The sequence below is a fragment of the Phaenicophaeus curvirostris genome, chromosome Z, assembly GCF_032191515.1.
Source record: "Phaenicophaeus curvirostris isolate KB17595 chromosome Z, BPBGC_Pcur_1.0, whole genome shotgun sequence".
Classification (NCBI taxonomy): domain Eukaryota; kingdom Metazoa; phylum Chordata; class Aves; order Cuculiformes; family Cuculidae; genus Phaenicophaeus; species Phaenicophaeus curvirostris.
The window spans coordinates 30,442,491-30,459,825 of record NC_091431.1 but is presented as its reverse complement, the minus strand read 5'-3'; the positions used below and the strand labels follow the sequence as shown (position 1 = coordinate 30,459,825).

The 17,335-nt window shown below is 41.1% G+C and overlaps 1 protein-coding gene across 2 annotated transcripts in view; it reads left to right on the top strand.

Moving 5' to 3' along the window:
• Window positions 1-17,335, top strand: part of SPTLC1 (serine palmitoyltransferase long chain base subunit 1) — a 204,748-nt gene that overhangs the window by 165,903 nt on the left and 21,510 nt on the right. Inside the window, exons 2-5 of one of the 2 annotated variants that reach the window (XM_069879952.1) lie at window positions 4,519-4,561; window positions 7,079-7,186; window positions 15,582-15,676; window positions 16,910-17,003. In XM_069879952.1, the coding sequence (XP_069736053.1) occupies window positions 4,541-4,561; window positions 7,079-7,186; window positions 15,582-15,676; window positions 16,910-17,003 (318 nt within the window). In that variant the 5' untranslated portion in view covers window positions 4,519-4,540. Of the gene's footprint in view, window positions 1-4,485; window positions 4,562-7,078; window positions 7,187-15,581; window positions 15,677-16,909; window positions 17,004-17,335 lie in introns of those variants that run through there. The other variant, XM_069879951.1, reaches the window with a different exon arrangement.

Here is a 17,335-nt window from a genome sequence, read left to right as displayed (position 1 = left end):
ACTTGATACAGTGCTTGTGTTTCTAATAGAAATGATGTTTAAACTGGCACAACTTGTAGAAAATCATGTGCTGTTTGGACTAAGGTTTTGAAGTAAAAGTGGACAGCGGTTCAGCTGTATATTCAGTTGAGCCACTCATCTACTCGTATATCCTTCTGCAGTATGCAGAATCAGCCCAGCAGGATGTTCTTGGCTGCAAATCCACAACCTGAGTATGTCTGAAGTCTTGAATCAGGGATAAGTGTGTACCAGTAGGTACTCTTACTCCTACAGAAATCTAGTGTCAAAAGTTGCGATCTCTAGGTGTTTCCCAAGCAGATTGAAGACAGGCTTCTGCAGCTGAAGTTAATCCAGAGCTAATTCATTATAGAACTAGGTTTAAGCATGTTTCCAAGATGTAGTGGTGCATGTCTTGAGATAATATTAAATTTATCCTGTGCTCTGTTTGCCTTGTGAACAATTACTCCTCCACATATCAGGTAATAAGCAGAACTTGATATTCAGGTTTTTCTTGGTACTTGCACAATACTCTTGCAACATCTTTCTGCTTCCCACCAGAGATCTGGACATGATTTTGGAGCTTAATATTAAGCTTCCAGCTGACTTTGGACATTTTCTGTGCTTGCTGCCAGCATCATTTTGGTTGAGCATCAGGTTTCAAGAGAAAATAGACTAACTAGTGCTGTTCTTCTTACCAGTACAGGATCATTTTCCCCAAGCTTTATTTATTTTTTTATTATTTTTTAAGGGTAGCCAAGAAATTACTAGGTCTGGTAAAAGCACAATAATATAAGGTAAGCTTTCAGCAACCAAAACATGAAAATGGTTGTAAAGGCCCCTTTATGTCCCTAATCTCCTAAGCCATCATCCCCTTCTTCTGTGTGTGTGGTTGGAGGAGGAGGGGGGAAGTGAATGACTCTCAGAACCTATTCTCACCAGTTCCCACATTTCTCCTCCCACCATTCCCTTCACATGCATATCTCCAACACAGCATTACTAGCAGGATGGCAGAAACCACCCACCCCCTCACAGACATGCATCAGTTCCTACTGACATTCTCCTCCAGAGTGAAAGAAGCCAGGGGTGAGACCCAAGAGGGCACACATTGTTCCCTCACTTCAAATCCAGCTCCTACTATCTGCCTCATACTTGACAGAGGAAGAACAAAGAAGGCAGAAGAATAGCTAACAGATCAAAGAGGAACAAATACAACTGGTTCTGGGTGCCTCTATGATATTTAGGAAAAAGAAAATTCCTGATAGCCATACCAACTCCCATTTTTCTGCTTCTGTAGTTACTGAGAACAACTGCAGATAACTGGCATGCCAGCACTCACCCAGGGGAATTTAGCTGGGAATTGAAAGCAGTGTGTGGGAAACAAGTGGGTTGGTGAGGAATATCCAGAGTCAGAGCAGTTTAGGAATACTGTGCAACTGGAGGATATGGTGGGGGAAGACAAAATTTGACACTTCTAGAGTAGAAACTTCCATAGGGCACTATCTCAATAGGTGTTTTCAGCACTTTAAGTTCAGAGGTAGACCAAAGATGTGTTTCCTCTTCCCTTTCTTTCCAGCCATAAACTGCTATTGCAAAGAACTTCTCTTTTCACCTCCCCCTTTCTTTGCTGTCAGAAGTATAGCAGCCTTAAGCTATTAGCAGCAGTTGCCTTGTGTTGGAACAATGAAACTACTAAACAATAAGGATAGGCTCATAATTATGAGACACCCAACCCTACGACTATCCAGACCAGGAACTGAATTCACTGCCAAAAGAATTACTGGTTAGTATGTTATGAACTTCACTGCATTTCCAGCTGGAAACAATTCATCCAGTGTTTCACAAAATCAATTTCTTAGTCTCACAATCATACACATATATGGCAAACATTGAAAGTCAGATTCTGATGCTGAGAGCAGGGCTGTAACTTAACATGCAGCTCACAAAGATGACGAATGTCGCCCACTCTTCTGGGGGCAACTTGGGACTGGGATGCATACCAGACACATTCTTTGAGGCTGATAGTAGCAGCCAGGAGCCCAAGTCTCCTCCCCAGCACAATGTAACGGCCGCAGAAGTACTTAACAGTGAACAGAATAATCTTCATGAAGCTAAAAACCAAAAGGAATATTTATTGTCTCTGTCTTGACTTTTCAGATAGCCTCAAAGCACATTTTTTTTCTCTTTACTGTGCAAAGCCTGGAATTTGAAAGGTGTATCATTAAGTTAAGAAACGGGGGGAGCAGATCAACTATTGTGCATTTCAGCCAGCATGAAAGTGAAGTTCACTGTCTTTAACGATCTGCTACTGTAAAACTACAGCTTGCTGTTTGCTTTCAGTTAGCCACAGAACAGCACAAAGTTTTTACTATCATCTGTTTAATCAGCTGCTGCCCCAGGTTCTTCTCATCTAACCATGCTGAAGACAAGTGAGTGAAGCCTCAAGGGGTGTAGTTCCATGGTACTCTCCCAGAAGACTACCAGAAGCCCTCCACAGCTATCTAGCTTCAATGAAGTAGCTCCCAAACATCTCTTTTAGCAGCAATGTCCTTTGTTCCCTTTCTGTTAATTTTCAAAAATTCTTTCCAGCTCCCCATCCTCTCTGCTGCCTTTTCAGTAGTCACTCATGTCCTCTGCAGCTGAGCACAAGGAGTCAGTCAGCTACCCACATTCAGGTGCATCCATGCAAGGTCTTCACCATGACCCTTTTTCTTCAAGCTGTAATTTCTCTTTTTACTTGAATTTACTATTTCCAGTATACCGTGGTTCTGCTTTTGCTGTTCAACTTGTTGGTCAAGTATATGAATGATGGTTTCTTACAGCAGCAAAGTCCACAGTTTCAGGTACAGAGGCAGTGTGTGATATGTGTTGATGAGGTACCAGAGCATGGGCTCTGCCCCTTGTCTGGCTCTTTACCGGGAAGGAGTCTGGCCAAAGCAGCATGCAAGTGTGGACAAAGCTGCACCAAGATGACACCAGCAGCAGGTTCAACAAACAGAACTGGACTGGAAATGTAGTGAGGAAGCACACACCAGTGCACCCAACTTTATCTTCTTATGCAAGTCCAACTTATAGAATCGGAGAATTATAGAATAGTTTGGGTTGGAAGGGACCTTAAAGATCATGTAGTTCCAACTCCCCAGAGATGGGCAAGGACACCTCGCACCAGATCAGGCTGCCCAAGGCCCCATTCAACCTGGTCTTGAACAGCTCCAGGGAAGGGGCATCCACAGCTTCCCTGGGCAACCTGGGACAGGGCCTCACCACTCTCATAGTGAAGAAATTTATCCTTATGTCTAGTTTAAATACGCACCTCTCCAGTTTATACCCATTGCCCGTTTTCCTATCACTACATGCCTTTGTAAAAAGTCCTTCCCCAGCTTTTCTGTTGACCCCTTTCAAGTACTGTAAGGTCGCTATAAGGTCTTCTTGGAGCCTTCTCTTCTCCAGGCTGAACAATCCCAGCTCTCTCGGCCTGTCCTCACATGGGAGGCACTCCAGCCCTCTGATCATCTTTGCAGCCCTCCTCTGGACCTGTTCCAGTAGTTAAATATCCCTCTTAAGTTGAGGATTCCAGAACTGGACACAGTACACCAGGTGAGGTCTCACCAGAGAGGAATAGAGGGGCAGAATCACCTCCTTTGATCTGCTGGCCACGCTTCTTTTGATTCAGGTCAGGACATGTTTGGACTTCTGGGCTGCAAGCACATATTGCTGGCTCATGTAGAGTTTCTCATCAATCAACACACTCAAGTCCTTCTCCACAGGGCTGCTTTCAATCACATCATCCCCTATCCTGCATGGAAACCACATATTGTCCCAACCCAGGTGTAGGAATTTGCACTTGGTTTTGTTGAACCTCATGAGGTTCTCACAGGCCCACTTCACAGGCTTGTCCAGGTCCCTCTGGATGACATCCCGTGATCCTGGTATGACAAATGCACCACGCAGTTTGATGTCATCTGCAAACTTGTTGAGGGTGCACTTGATCTTGCTGTCTATGTCATTGATGAAGGTATTAAACAGCATCGGTCCTAGTACAGACCCCTGAGGGACACCACTTGTCACAGACCTTCACCTGGACATCGAGACACTGACCACTACTCTCTGAATATGACCCTCCAACCAGTTTCTTATCCACCGTACCGTTCACCCATCAAATCCATCTCTCTCCAGTCTAGACAGGAGGATGTTGTGGGGGACCGTGTCAAACGCTTTACAAAAGTCCAGGTAGATCACACCCGTTGTTTTTCCCGTGTCCACTGCTGCGGTCACCCCGTCACAGAAACCCACCGCGTTGCTCAGGCAGGACTCAGCTGCCAATTTAACTTAGTTACCGCCCCCTTCCCCGCCGCGCCCGCCCCTCCCCGCGCCCCGTGCGCGCTCTCCGCCGGCCCACCGGGGGGCGCTCTCCGGCCGCCGCGGACCCCCCCGCCTCCTTCCCCGGGCGCCGGCGCGCGGCCGCCGCGAGCGCGGGGCGGAGGCGGAAGCGGGCAAGGGGATGGCGGCGGCGAGCGCGGGGCAGCAGTGGGTGCTGGTGGAGATGGTGCAGGCCTTCTACGAGGTGCGCTCGGCGGCGGGGCCGGGGCCGGGGCCGGGGCCGGGGCCGGGGCTGGAGCCGGAGCCGGAGCCGGAGGGGCCGGTGGCGCTTGCAGGATCGCGAACGCCGCGCCCGGTGCGCGTGTTGAGATGAAGTGGGCGCTGGCTCGGAGGGTTTTTTTTTTCTCTGTTTAAGTTTATAAAGCTGCGTTTAAGATGTATTCCTGAGCATCAAACCTTAATAAGATTCACAGCGCTCTTTAGGTATGAGGTCGGGGTTTTTAATTTACGAACGTTTGTTATTTACAAAGAAAGAAACGACTGAGAATCATAGAATCGTAGAGTAGTTTGGGTTGGGAGGGACCTTAAACATCATCCAGTTCCAACCCTGTCCCTGGCAGGGACACCTCGCACCAGACCAGGCTGCCCAAGGCCCCATCCAGCCTGGCCTTGAACAGCTCCAGGGCAGCTTCCCTGGGCAACCTGTGCCAGTGCCTCACCACCCTCATGGTGAAGAAACTCCTCTTTATGTCTACTCTGAATCTGCCCCTCTCCCGTTTATACCCATTGTCCCTAGTCCTGTCACTACAAGTCAGTCTCTTCAGGTACTGGAAGGTCACTACAAGGTCTTCTCAGAGCCTTGTCTTCTCCAGGCTGAACAATCCCAGCTCTCTCGGCCTGTCCTGATATGGGAGGCACTCCAGCCCTCTGATCATCTTTGCAGCCTTCCTCTGGACCTGTTCCTATAGTTAAGGTTGTGTTAAGGATTAAGTTAGTTAAGCTGTTCTGTTGAGGATTCCAGAGCTAGGCACAATACTCCAGGTGAGGTGTCACCAGAGAGGAATAGAGGAGCAGAATCACCTCCTTTAATTAGTGGCCTCACTTCTTTTGATGCAGATCAGTATACAATTGGACTTCTGGGCTCTGAGCACACATTGCTGGTTCATATCGTGCTTCTCATCAACCAGCATCCCCAAGTCTGCAGGGCTGCTCTCAATCGTGTCGTCCCCCATACTGTATTGAAATTGCGTATTGCCCCAGCCCAGGTGTAGAACATTGCACATGGCCTTGTTGAACCTCACAAAATCCACAGAGGCCCACTTTTCCAGCTTGTGTAGAACTTTGAAATGTTTGTGCTTGGGTTCTGTCTTGCAAGGGATCATCATGGTACGTTTGTATTCATGCTTCGTTTCATGATATTAAAACGGCTGTCCTGATGTTCTTGTATCAACAGCCCATTTCCCTCCTTTCCTTTGGCAAAGTATGGTAACTCTTTGAGGGCTTATATTAGGGTTTGAAGGGCAAATGGAGAATTGCTTAGCTACTGAAGCTGGTGGCACAGTCTAGTACAGTGAATTCAGGATAATTATAGGCACTGAAAAGCACAGGGAAGCAGTTTGTGGGGGCCTTTACTACTGCTATACTATGGGGTTGTTAGATGTTGTAGTGTACATAGGTATTCTTAAAATGTTTGGTGAAATCAAAAGTATTCTGCAAGTAATGAATTCATTGTTTGCAGTTTGATCTGCTATAGGATGTGCTCCTTGTTTTGGAAACTTGTATTCACTGTCCTTTAGTTTCTGGATGTGTGGTGCCTTCCATTTCCTTTGTTAACAGGTCAGATACCACCAGAAAACATACATGTGTGGAAGCTCTTCCACTGACTTGAAGAGGGAATGTACTAGGGTGTGTGCACTTCAAGTCTTTTAAAAATACTAGCTGTGCACAGTGTAGGCAGGAGCCATACTAAAATGGTATAGCTAAACTCATCATTAAAACTAGATGTCACATGCCGATGCTGTAACTCCACGTCTACTCTAAACTAGCTGTGCTGCCAGAGGAAACTAACTTCCTGCTCTCCAAGCACCCAAAGCAGCTAACACTAACTTGGATGAACTCTCTGTTCTGGTTTGGTATATATATATGTATTCCTAATTATTGTGTCCACAAAACAGAGTAAATTACACAGGGGCAAAACTACTTCTGGTGACTGTGTTGGGTTATACCTGCTCAAAGTGCCTGCGAAACTAACAAAAAATGGGCTATGAGTAAAGGATTAGATTTCTTTGTAAAGAAGAGTTGCTGTAGCTGCTGGTGAACTGTAATTCTAAGAATGTAGGGTTGAAGTGGGTGTGTACAGATGACACAGACCTTCAAGCTCTTCAGAGGCTTTTGCCTGTTGTGAAACCTTCTGCCCTCACAGATACTGATGCAACCTGTACAGCTTGTCTGCCTTTGCTCTGGATAGTTATTTAATATGCATGTGTGGAACTGAAACTGCTTATCACGTTAGAATGTGCATTACTTATTAGCAACTGAATAAATCCATTCAAACTCAAGATGACAGCTACAACTAGTAGTTGCAAAGCAGTCCACTTTCATGTAATTGTAATTTGTACTGATTTAGAAATACATATCAGTAAATGATCAGATTTGTGGTTTTTTTTTCCTGAGCATACCAGCAGAGACAAAACTGTTGCTTAGTGTCCCGTTGATGTAAATAGAGTGCTGTGCAGACTTATTTTAGTGCTCTTCTTTTTAGGCTCCTGCTTACCATCTCATTTTGGAAGGAATTCTAATTCTATGGATAATCAGACTTCTTTTCTCCAAGACATATAAGCTTCAAGAGCGGTCTGATCTAACACCTAAGGTATGGTAGAAAAATATTTTTCTTTAGAGGAACTGTTTATAGCTATTCATATATTTGTCTGTTGAACCAGTGCTGCATCAAAAATCGTGTTCGGTTTTTTTATGATTTCAAAGAGTAAGCTTACTTTGAACTAAGAAACTGCTTAAACACTTCAGTTTGTGCTTTTAAAGTAGCACAGTGTTTGAGAGTCTAAGAAATATTAAAGGACTGATGTGACTGCTAAGCTATGAAAAGCTGGCATTATCTACTTAGTGGATGGCTTTGTTTTAGGAATGGAAGTTGTACGAAACAAATCCCACCAAATAATAAACTAAACTGTAAGAGTGTAGGAAATAGCAAAATGATCAGTCTGTATATGTACTGTATGTGAGTAATAACTCTGAGAGTTTACAGTGATAAAGTGTGTTCCAGAAAACTTTGTAGTTTAGTGCAATTTTCTTCTTTTGCAATGTAGTTGTCTAAAAAACAAACCAAAACCCTTAAACAAACAAAACCAACAATACAAACAAGTTGTTATTGTTTCTGAAGGCTGGAATTTCTTCCTGACTTCTGGCAGGAGACTATCAGGAGTGAGCAGAGTTTGTTTTGGAGATTTCCCTGGACATGCTGAGACGTGATCTGTAATTGGGCTTGCTGCATAATGTCCAAGGGTGCCTTTGGATGTATTCAAAGGATGATTTGGTGCAGTCTCTGAATGTGAAAATAGTGAGGTGAAAAAAGGCACACTCATTTTTCTCGGTCAAGGATGAGCTATAGCAATGCATTACAATGTGACAACCAGCTTGTGTATGTGATGGGTTGATTTGAGTGATCTAAAGGCCCATGTAACAAACAAGCTTCTTTTGTTAGAGCTTCAGAGCAATGCTATCCTTTATGAATGGGATAAAACACAGGAATTTCTTCCTGGTACTGAGGAAGGTTTGTGAAACAGATTTATGGCTGTTTTACCTTGTCATTCCTGTCTATATCATGCATTTTGATTTCATTCTTGCTAAGGATAGATTTTAAGCATGTGAGCATCAGTGAACAGGTTGCAGGGACTGTAGGCACAAGGCTATAAATGTGAGCAAATCTGCACGTAGTGTCCTGTTTTGGGGATTACTTGCTAAATGAGCTGAGACTTGTCTAGGGAATGCTTCAGCATGTACTTATTGAAGACATTTAATATTGGGGGCAAGAAGTGAGCTGAGAAGGCATCAAGAAAGGCCAGTTCAATTTTTTGCGTGGAAGGGTTTAAGTTGATCCTGGGATTCCTGAAGATTGCCACCTTTGTCAAGAATCCAGAGGAAGAGTGAACACAAGGGGAAGTGCAGTCTGGTGAAGTGCTGAATGTTCAGATCATCTAGGAGGACATGCTGCAGCTTTAAAGTAGCCCCGATTGTCTTTTCAGAAGTTATGGTAGCTCACTTAGTAGAGATTTCCTGCATCAGATGGTTTTAACCTCTGGTGTTTTGGAGGGTAACTTTCTTTCCTTTGAAAGATCCATTTTCTCTGCAGTAGAAGATGGGGAAAGGCTCTTTGCTACTCTTGCATAATTGGTGACCTGAAAAAGCTGAAACCTCTTTCTTACTCACAGAATGAGGATTACACTTAGATATTTCTTTGTGCATATTGAATGTTATCACTCAGTTGCAGGTCATCTCCTTCATTCACTGCCAGACAATTTTGCTGAAGCTGAGGCAAGAAAGTGCTCAGACAAATCTAGAACAGTGGTGTGCAAGGAAGAAAATTGTTCTGTATCTTCTTATACTGGGGACAATGAGCAACTGGGAGATTGCATTATCTAGCTGGTTTGCTGCAGAACGGTAGAAGCAGGGATCTGGAAAGGGGAGAAAAAACATGCTTTATTTCAATCCTCCATTTGTAGGAGGACAGTAGTAAAGTTCAATGGCAGAACAGAGGTGGCAGGCTCGCTGAAGAATAGAAGCATAAAAATAGTTATTGCCTGCGTAATTCTGTTGAGATTTGTAGAAACTTTGCTGAGCTTGAGGGGTGGAAGGGAGTATGAATGCTAGCAAAAATCTAAAGTGATCAAGGATTGCATTGTGCAGATACTGGTTGCATTGATTCACAGTTGCAAGGCACAGAAGAAAAAAGTTTATGAAGCACTAATGGCTATATTACAGAAATGGTTTAACTTTAGATGTTGAAAGCTGCAGTAATTCTTGCTTTTTGATACCAGTACCTTGATGGCAAAAAGAATAGAATGGAAGAATGCCTTTTGGTTTGATTGTATGTTCAGGTTGGCTGACGATGAAGGAAATTTAGTCTAGTTGGCTTTACCATTGACTTAGGGAGATGGAAGCAGTGTTTCCCATAACAAGAGCTGTATTTGAAAATCCCTTCTTGTCTGTCTTGTCTACAGATAATTTATTGATAGTAAGCATAAATACAAAAGTGAAGTGAAACCGTGAATGAGTCTTGCACAGTTCCCCAGGTATTCCTTTTTCCCTTTTTAAAAATGAGAGTTATGTTTCCGCCTTTTCCAGTCAGTGGGAACTTTACCAGACTGCCATGACTTTGACTTCTCAACAGTGGTGGCACAGATAGTTGGCAGTGGGCTGTGTTGTGGGTTAACCCCAGCAGGCAGTTAAGCACCACACAGCTGCTTGCTTACTTTATCCCACACACTCATTGGGACAGGAGAAGAGAAAAGGAAGAGTAAAAGCAAAAAGATTTGTTAGTCAAGATCAAATTCCTTCATAAGCAAAAGAAGAACAAGACAAGTGATGTGAAGGCAATTGCTCACCACCTCCCATGGGTAGACAAATGCCCAGCCAGTACCTGAGCAAAAGACACTAGCTTCCTTAAACTCCCTCTTTTCCCTTTACGGCTGACCATGATATTATGTGGTATGGAATATCTGTTTGGTTAGCTAGTGTTGTCTGCCAAGTTGTGTCCGCTCTGAACCCCATGTGCACTCCCTGGTCTATTTGCTGTGGAGGCAGAGTGAGAAACAGGAGGTCTTGATACTTGTGCAAATGCTGTTCAGCCAGAGCTACAATATTAGTGTGTTATCGGCATTGTTTTGATCACAGATCTAAAATACAGTGCTACATGAGCTGCTACAAAGAAAATTAACACCATCCCAGCCAGGCCCCATACAGTATGTTTCATACAACATAGGATCCCACACAGATAGGCTTTTGCGTGCTTGTTGAACTGCATGTAGTAACATGTCAGCTGTTCGGTGAGGAGTCTGCTGATCTGCCTTCTGATTTGCTCTAGCTTGATTCATGCTGTGGTGTCCAGTCTTTATCAAACCAGAAAGAAATACTAGGTTGCTCACGTATAAGTCCTGGAGATAAGCCAGCTCAGGCGGTGGAGCTCAGGCTATGTTTGTTAGCCACTCATGTAATGGTACTTTGAGTTTCTCTGTGAATTATTCTTGGGAATGTTGCCAGAGCTGGCTCTGCATAATAACTGTTACTGAAGAACACCACTGTTGCACAGCCATCTTAATGTGATCTGTCAGGACCTGTCTGTTCTGAGAAACCAGAGGTAGATGATACATTGTGCAACCTAATGCACTTAGGAGTCACACTTCTGAAACAGTGAAGAAATCTGCCCCATAGGTGGCTTCTGAGTTCAGTCTAATGTGTAGCAAGAGTACTATGAAATCCAGTACAGGAATCGGCTTTCAACTGACTATTTGTCACCCTTTAATAACAGTTTTTGTAGGAATTCCAATTGGTTGTATTCCAAAATAATTAAATATCTTAAATCGTTAACTAAAAAAGTGGAGTTCTTCTCTGTGACTGTAAGTTCCTGATAGTTTGGTTTATTAGGGAATACAAATAAGTCTTTGGCCAGACAGGGTACTGCATATGATTCTTATGGGATTTTCTCCCAAAATAAAATCTATAGGAAAACAGCAAAGTGTTACTGAGAACTGGAGCGGGCTGTGGGAGATTGGGTGGCATCATTTAGGTACAAGGTCACCCCCCAGCCAACAACACTTGTGTGGAAGGAAGGTACCCTCCAGATGTTTGTCACTTTTCAGTAAATTATACTGAGCTACTCTCAAAATCACTGAAGTCCTGCTAGGAGCCAGGTCTTACCATTTGTGTGGAGGAATAGTTTGGGTTTAGGAACAGTCTTTGGGTTTAGAATTTTCGCTACAGTAGTAGCATGGCAACAGTTTTATTAGAGTGATATTAGTCAGGAAGCCAAGGAGTTCATACCTGAGGCAAATGTTTAATGTGTGATTGAGAAATACTGTTGATCACAAGAGCTCTCTGTAGCAGGAACAGCATTCAGAGATTGATTGGATGTTGTTCTATGTGGAAGAGCAGAAATAGTCTGTTATGGAAAGGTTTCCAGTCATTTTGAGCCAAGACTCCCTATGTAGGTAAAGACTGTCTTTAAGTATTAGCATAATTTGAAAGAGAGATTTCTAACTAGCATGCTCATTATTGTACATTTTAACTTATGCCATGCTGACATATGATTCTGTACATACTGTGAAATTGACAACGTGTTATTTGAGAACCAGCAAGTAAAAAAAAAACTATTAATCTTTGGATATTGACATGAATATGCATTGCATGACAATGTTTCAAAATTAGTCCTAGCTAAGAACTCCATTAACATAATTGCTAGCTTTTCTTAAAACCCAGGGTCAACAAGGTAACTTATTTAAATAATTTGGGTTGGATATGTTTACATCAACGTATTTCTCTTACCAAGGTATCTGGTGTTTAATAAGTGAAATCTAGAACCACCCCAGAACAGTTTGGTTTTATATTTATATATATGTGTGGGTATTTAAATAACTATTTAAAGTGCTTATATATATGCGCAAATATATAAATGTCTATATTATAATTTATAAAATTTAGTTATAAACATTATATCTGTTACATTGTCATATGTATGTAGTGGTAATAAAAATATTTTTTTTTATTTAACACTTGTGTTTGTATAAACTAATATTAATTATAAAAGACAAAGAAGAAGAGCAGAGAGATGACTTGGCATATGTTATAGCTTGAGAGAGTGTAAGTTGAAAGTTTTAAGTTAATTCTTTTCAAGTGGGTATTTTCAGTGCAGTGACCTGAGGAGTAAAAACTGAATAAACTGTATATTGAGGATGTTACATTATAAAATTAAAATCTTCTGTCTCTCTGAGTTGGAAAACTAACATTTTTCTTCTTGATATTAGTCTGAAATTTGGTGCATATTTAGGAGGTAGATATTGGTGTTATTTTGTAGAGTCATGGAATCATAGATTGTCTTGGGTTGGAAGGGACGAGGATCATGGAGTCCAACTCTTGTCCCTGGATAGGACAACCCCAGCATTCCCTCCGTGTGTCTGAGAGTGTTGTCCAAATGCTTCTTGAATTTTGTCAGGCTTGGCGCCTTGACTACTTCCCTGGGGAGCTGTTGCAGTGCTTCAGCATCCTCTGAGTGAACCTCCGCTGCCATATCTTCAGGCCATTCCCTTTGGCCCTATCATTGATCTCAAGAGAGAAGAGTTAAGTGCCAGCTCCTCCTCCTTCCCTTGTGAGTAAACTGTAGACTGCAATGAGGTCTCCCCTCAGTCTCCTCCAGGCACAACAGCTGACTTCAGCTGTTTCTCATATGGCTTCCCCTCTAGACCCTTCACCAACTTCTGTGGCCTTCTTCTGGACACTCTCCAGTAGCTATATATCCTTTTTGTACTGTGGTGTCCCAAACTGCACGCAGTAGTCATGCTGGGGCCATACCAGTGCAGAGCAGAGTGGGTCAGTCACCTTCCTTGACCTACTAGCAGCACTGTGCTTAATGAGCCCTGAGTGTGGTTTTGTATTGCTTATGCCAGCTCAGGGCATAAGAATGTATTTGTAGCTGGGAGATGACTGCAGGGTAGCGGCAGCTGGCCAACAGTGCTGTGGGTCAGCACACTTAGTGTTAAATTATGTCTTTGATTTTATTTTTTTTCAAATAGCAGTATGGTGTAGAGATGCAGACTAGTTCCTTTTCCGAGACATGGATGGAATTGCCACTCTCTGCCTTGAAGTCATGGTGTTTAGTATGCAGGCTTATTGCTGTGGTTCTTCTCTGAGATTAAACTGAATCTGAGTTCTACTTTTACACCATTTTGGTACTTTGTTATGTGTTAGTCTTTATGAGCTGTATAATCTGATAATCTTTTCCTCTAGGGTACTCAAGGTATTTTCTGAGTCACATCAAACATCAGCTTTGATAGCAGTATGCAGTAGTCAATAGTATTTACGCACAACTTAATTATTGTTCTGTTCTCTGGTGCTCAGTTATCTGTTTGGATTTTTTTTTTAATTAAAGCATTAAAATCTGTTATTTGACATTAAACGAGTGGCAGTACTACAAAGTAAATTAACAAAACCCCTCACTTCAATGCTTTCCTTAATATGTGGAACCGCATTTCAACTCATACTCATACAGAACTGTGTGGAAGGCTCCAGCTGCAGTCTGTCCTATGATGGCTGAAGAAACTAAGCAGTTTTTCTAACATAAGTGTAGCCACTTCAAAATATTGAATAATTTCAGTCCAGCAAGATACTTTAACATGAGAAAGTTAAAAAGGTATTTGAAGTATATCTGCAAAATATTAGAAACACAAATGACTGCAATCACATGTAAAGGATCTTTTGTGAAATACAGAGTTATTGAAATTTCCATTTGTGATTTGAAATAGGCCTTTGTGGAGGTCCTGTGATATTAATAAATTTTCAGGAAATATCTAGAAACAAAGTTATTCATTAGCTTAGTAAAAGGAAAGTGATGAAAGTGTGAGAAACTAATTTTGTTGCTGCATGTAGTTACCTCTTGAGTTTTTCATGTCTTAATTTGATTTTGTACTTCAAAGGCTTTGAAAAGTGAGAAAAATAAAAATGAGAAAGGATAATTGCTGTGGTATTTTCAAAAATTGATTGCAGAATTTACATTTTTAAATAAGTAGCCTTAAATATTCTATTGTTTTTTTTAAATAACAGAAAAATAAAAACGCATTGTAGTCATATCGTTCAAAATTAGTGTGTTAAATATATTATCAGGTGTGTCTTGGTGGTGATTTTCCTGAGTGTGTGCTAATTTATGTGGAACTAGTCTAGTGCACTTGTTAGGTTGGTCTACCATATAGCCTTTGGAAAATCATCTGAGGTTTTCCAAATAGTTGGAAGCACACTGAAAATTAATATACATTCAGTATTTTTCCATGGTTAGGTGAGAGAAACGTAGTTTAGTAATTCTTACTATTTCTTGAGAATTTGGCAGTTTTTCTCCACTTTGTCCTTACTTACATGTTACTTTGCTATGTATTGTAATGCCGCAGTTGTTTAAATGTACTATTTAATACTTGAGAATGTAAAGTGAGGCAACTTATATTAAATAATTATGTGATTTGTATTCAATTACATAAACTGTAGAAGAAGATTGTAATAGGTTGAATGAAATGTTATTGATTAAAATTTGGTAGGGACATCAAGCTAGTATCTCTTCACATCATGAGATCTTTAGTGCACAGGCACAACTGACTGTCTTTCTTTACATTTCCTTCCCTCTGAAGAATTTGGAGCCCCTCAGTTGAACATACTGAGATATCAATTCTAGGTGCCTCAGAAAGTTGGCATGGAATCATAGAATCACTAGGTTGGAAAAGACCCATTGAATCATTGAGTCCAACCATTTAGTTCTGCAGTGTAAAAAAGAGAGTCTATCAGAAAAGAAATGTCTACATTGTTTAATCTTCAATTAAAACCTAATTTCTGTAATGCTTTAAGGAATGTGCATACATAATATACACAACAAACTGGCTCAGTCACGTTGAGAAACTTTTTTCTATTACTGAAAGAAATAGAAGTTCTATGCAGTATATTCTTTATCAGTGGGAACACCCTAACTTGGTTATCACATCTGTTGTCTAAGTGAGAGAAGTGTTCACATAGTTAAGTCCCAGCAATGGGAAGAGGAGAGCAGGATTCTGGTTTTAACTTTGGCAAGGGTGTAAAATAAGAATTCGGACAATTTACATCCCAAGTAGAACATTCAGTACTGCAGCATTTGATTTGGAACAAGCTGCTACATCCTTAATATCGATGCCCAAGTTTCCTGTACAGTGAAGTCTCTCACGTCCTGACTTTGCTTGCACTCACTTGGCTGCAAGAGTGTCTGAAACACAATTGAGTCTTTCCTCAGTTACTGAGGAGTCTCCACTATGGCTATATAACCGAATTTATTGAGATGAAATAAGGGGATTGTTTCCCAACACACCTGCGCAAAGAGCTGTGCCAGCCCACTATGCCACAGGGGCAGGAATGACAGGGCTATATTAGCATACATAATTCCTCATGCAATATTGCTAAGTGCATTTTAGTACATGGAGTCTTTTCTAGTGAAAATCCTTTCTGAGCAGTGTTTCTTTTCTCCTTTTCAGGAAAAAGAAGAGTTAATTGAAGAATGGCAGCCAGAGCCTCTTGTACCTCCTATACCAAAAGATCACCCAGCTCTCAACTACAACATTGTTTCAGGGTAAATGTAACCAAAATAAATTCTGTTTTTCATTTCAACTCAAATACTTCATGTTCATAGTTTTAAGGGTATTGCTTACTATGCATTTCCATGTCCTTAAAAGCTTCCCTAAATGAATTGCATTTTTAGGTAGCAGGACCACATTTGCTGCTGAAGAGATGATCTTTGGTTTGCAATGTTATCAAGACTATCTTAGAAAATCTTTCTTACTTTAAATATTGTAAATTTTTTTTTTTTTTTAGATATTGGATGATGTGGCAGGAGGGACACTTTATATTTGCCTTCATTGTCTGTATCGTTTGGTAGTAATTTGTTTAATTTCTTTTCTGAGTGGGTAGACTTAGACCTCCAAAAGTGGTTAACCACATTCTGTGAGTTGAGAGGAAACTTGTCATCACAAATCGCTTCAAGAAACTGATTTTGTGAGCAGCCACTTAGCGCTTCATGAAAAGTTGTGCTTCTTTGAACAATCAGAAGTGTAGATGCTCGATGGCAAAGTTGTTCTGTGAGGAACTATGGCTCAGGATTACTTTCTTGCATTGTTATAAGGCTTTTAAAAATGTATGCTGACTTAGTCAAGGTTCACCGTATACCAGAAGTGTCTCTGAGATTTCTTTCACCAGCTTCAGATTTTGTGTCAGTAACCGCACTTGATATCCTTTTAGTAACACTAATGATTTAAAATATTTTAGTGACAGAGCACAATTATTTGCTGTCATAGGGAGCTCCATTTTGATAGTTCTGCCACCATGGAAAAGTCTGCCTTAGAAAGAGGGATGCCTATTTTCATCAGCTGTGATGTGAGCAGTCTTTCTGAGTTGTTCAGAATTTGAAACAGGCAGTGCTGTAGAGTTAAGTTTCCTTTTCAAAATTGATATTTTTCCTTTCAAATAGATATCACTTTGCTTTTAAAGGAGAAACTTTATTTGGCTGCTCAGGAGTCAGCTTTTAATTAAGTTTTCAGCAAGGAATCATCAAGCTAAGTATCTTGGGAAGGTATTTATAGCTTTTTTTATTAAACTACAGGACTACAGTTTTTGCTGAGTATAGTAGTAATTTGTGACTTGGCACTGAACTTAAATATTACATGGCAGCTACGAAGGAAGAGGTAGAAGGACAGAATCTTGAAAAAGCTGTATGCCTTTTAGTGTTGAAACCCAAAATTCCTGTACTGTTTGACTGTTTATTAAAATGCCAACCGATCATTCATAACAGCATTATTTTTTTTTTCAGTCCTCCCAGCCATATTATCACTGTTAATGGCAAGCAATGTATAAACTTTGCATCGTTTAACTTTCTTGGACTTCTGGATAATGAAAAGGTTAAGGTGAGTTCCTCCGATTATTGTGTTTGTGTGATTATTCCTCTTTTACTTTGCATGTTATCTTGAAATCAAACTTTACTTCAGAAAGCAGAAACCTTGCCAAGGAAGATTGTAAAACTTTTAATATTGTGCTGCTTGAGTTTGTCTTTTTACTGAAGTTTAATCTCATGTGCTTAATGCTTACTAGCTGATTTTCAAGTTAGATTAGTATTTAGTGTCCTTAATCAGTAGAATACCATGAGTGATGCATAAACACTTGTTTAAAATAGTTTTCATGTGAAATTAGTTCACAGAATTCAGTACCTATCTTGCTGTCTTTAAAGCAGGTCATGTTA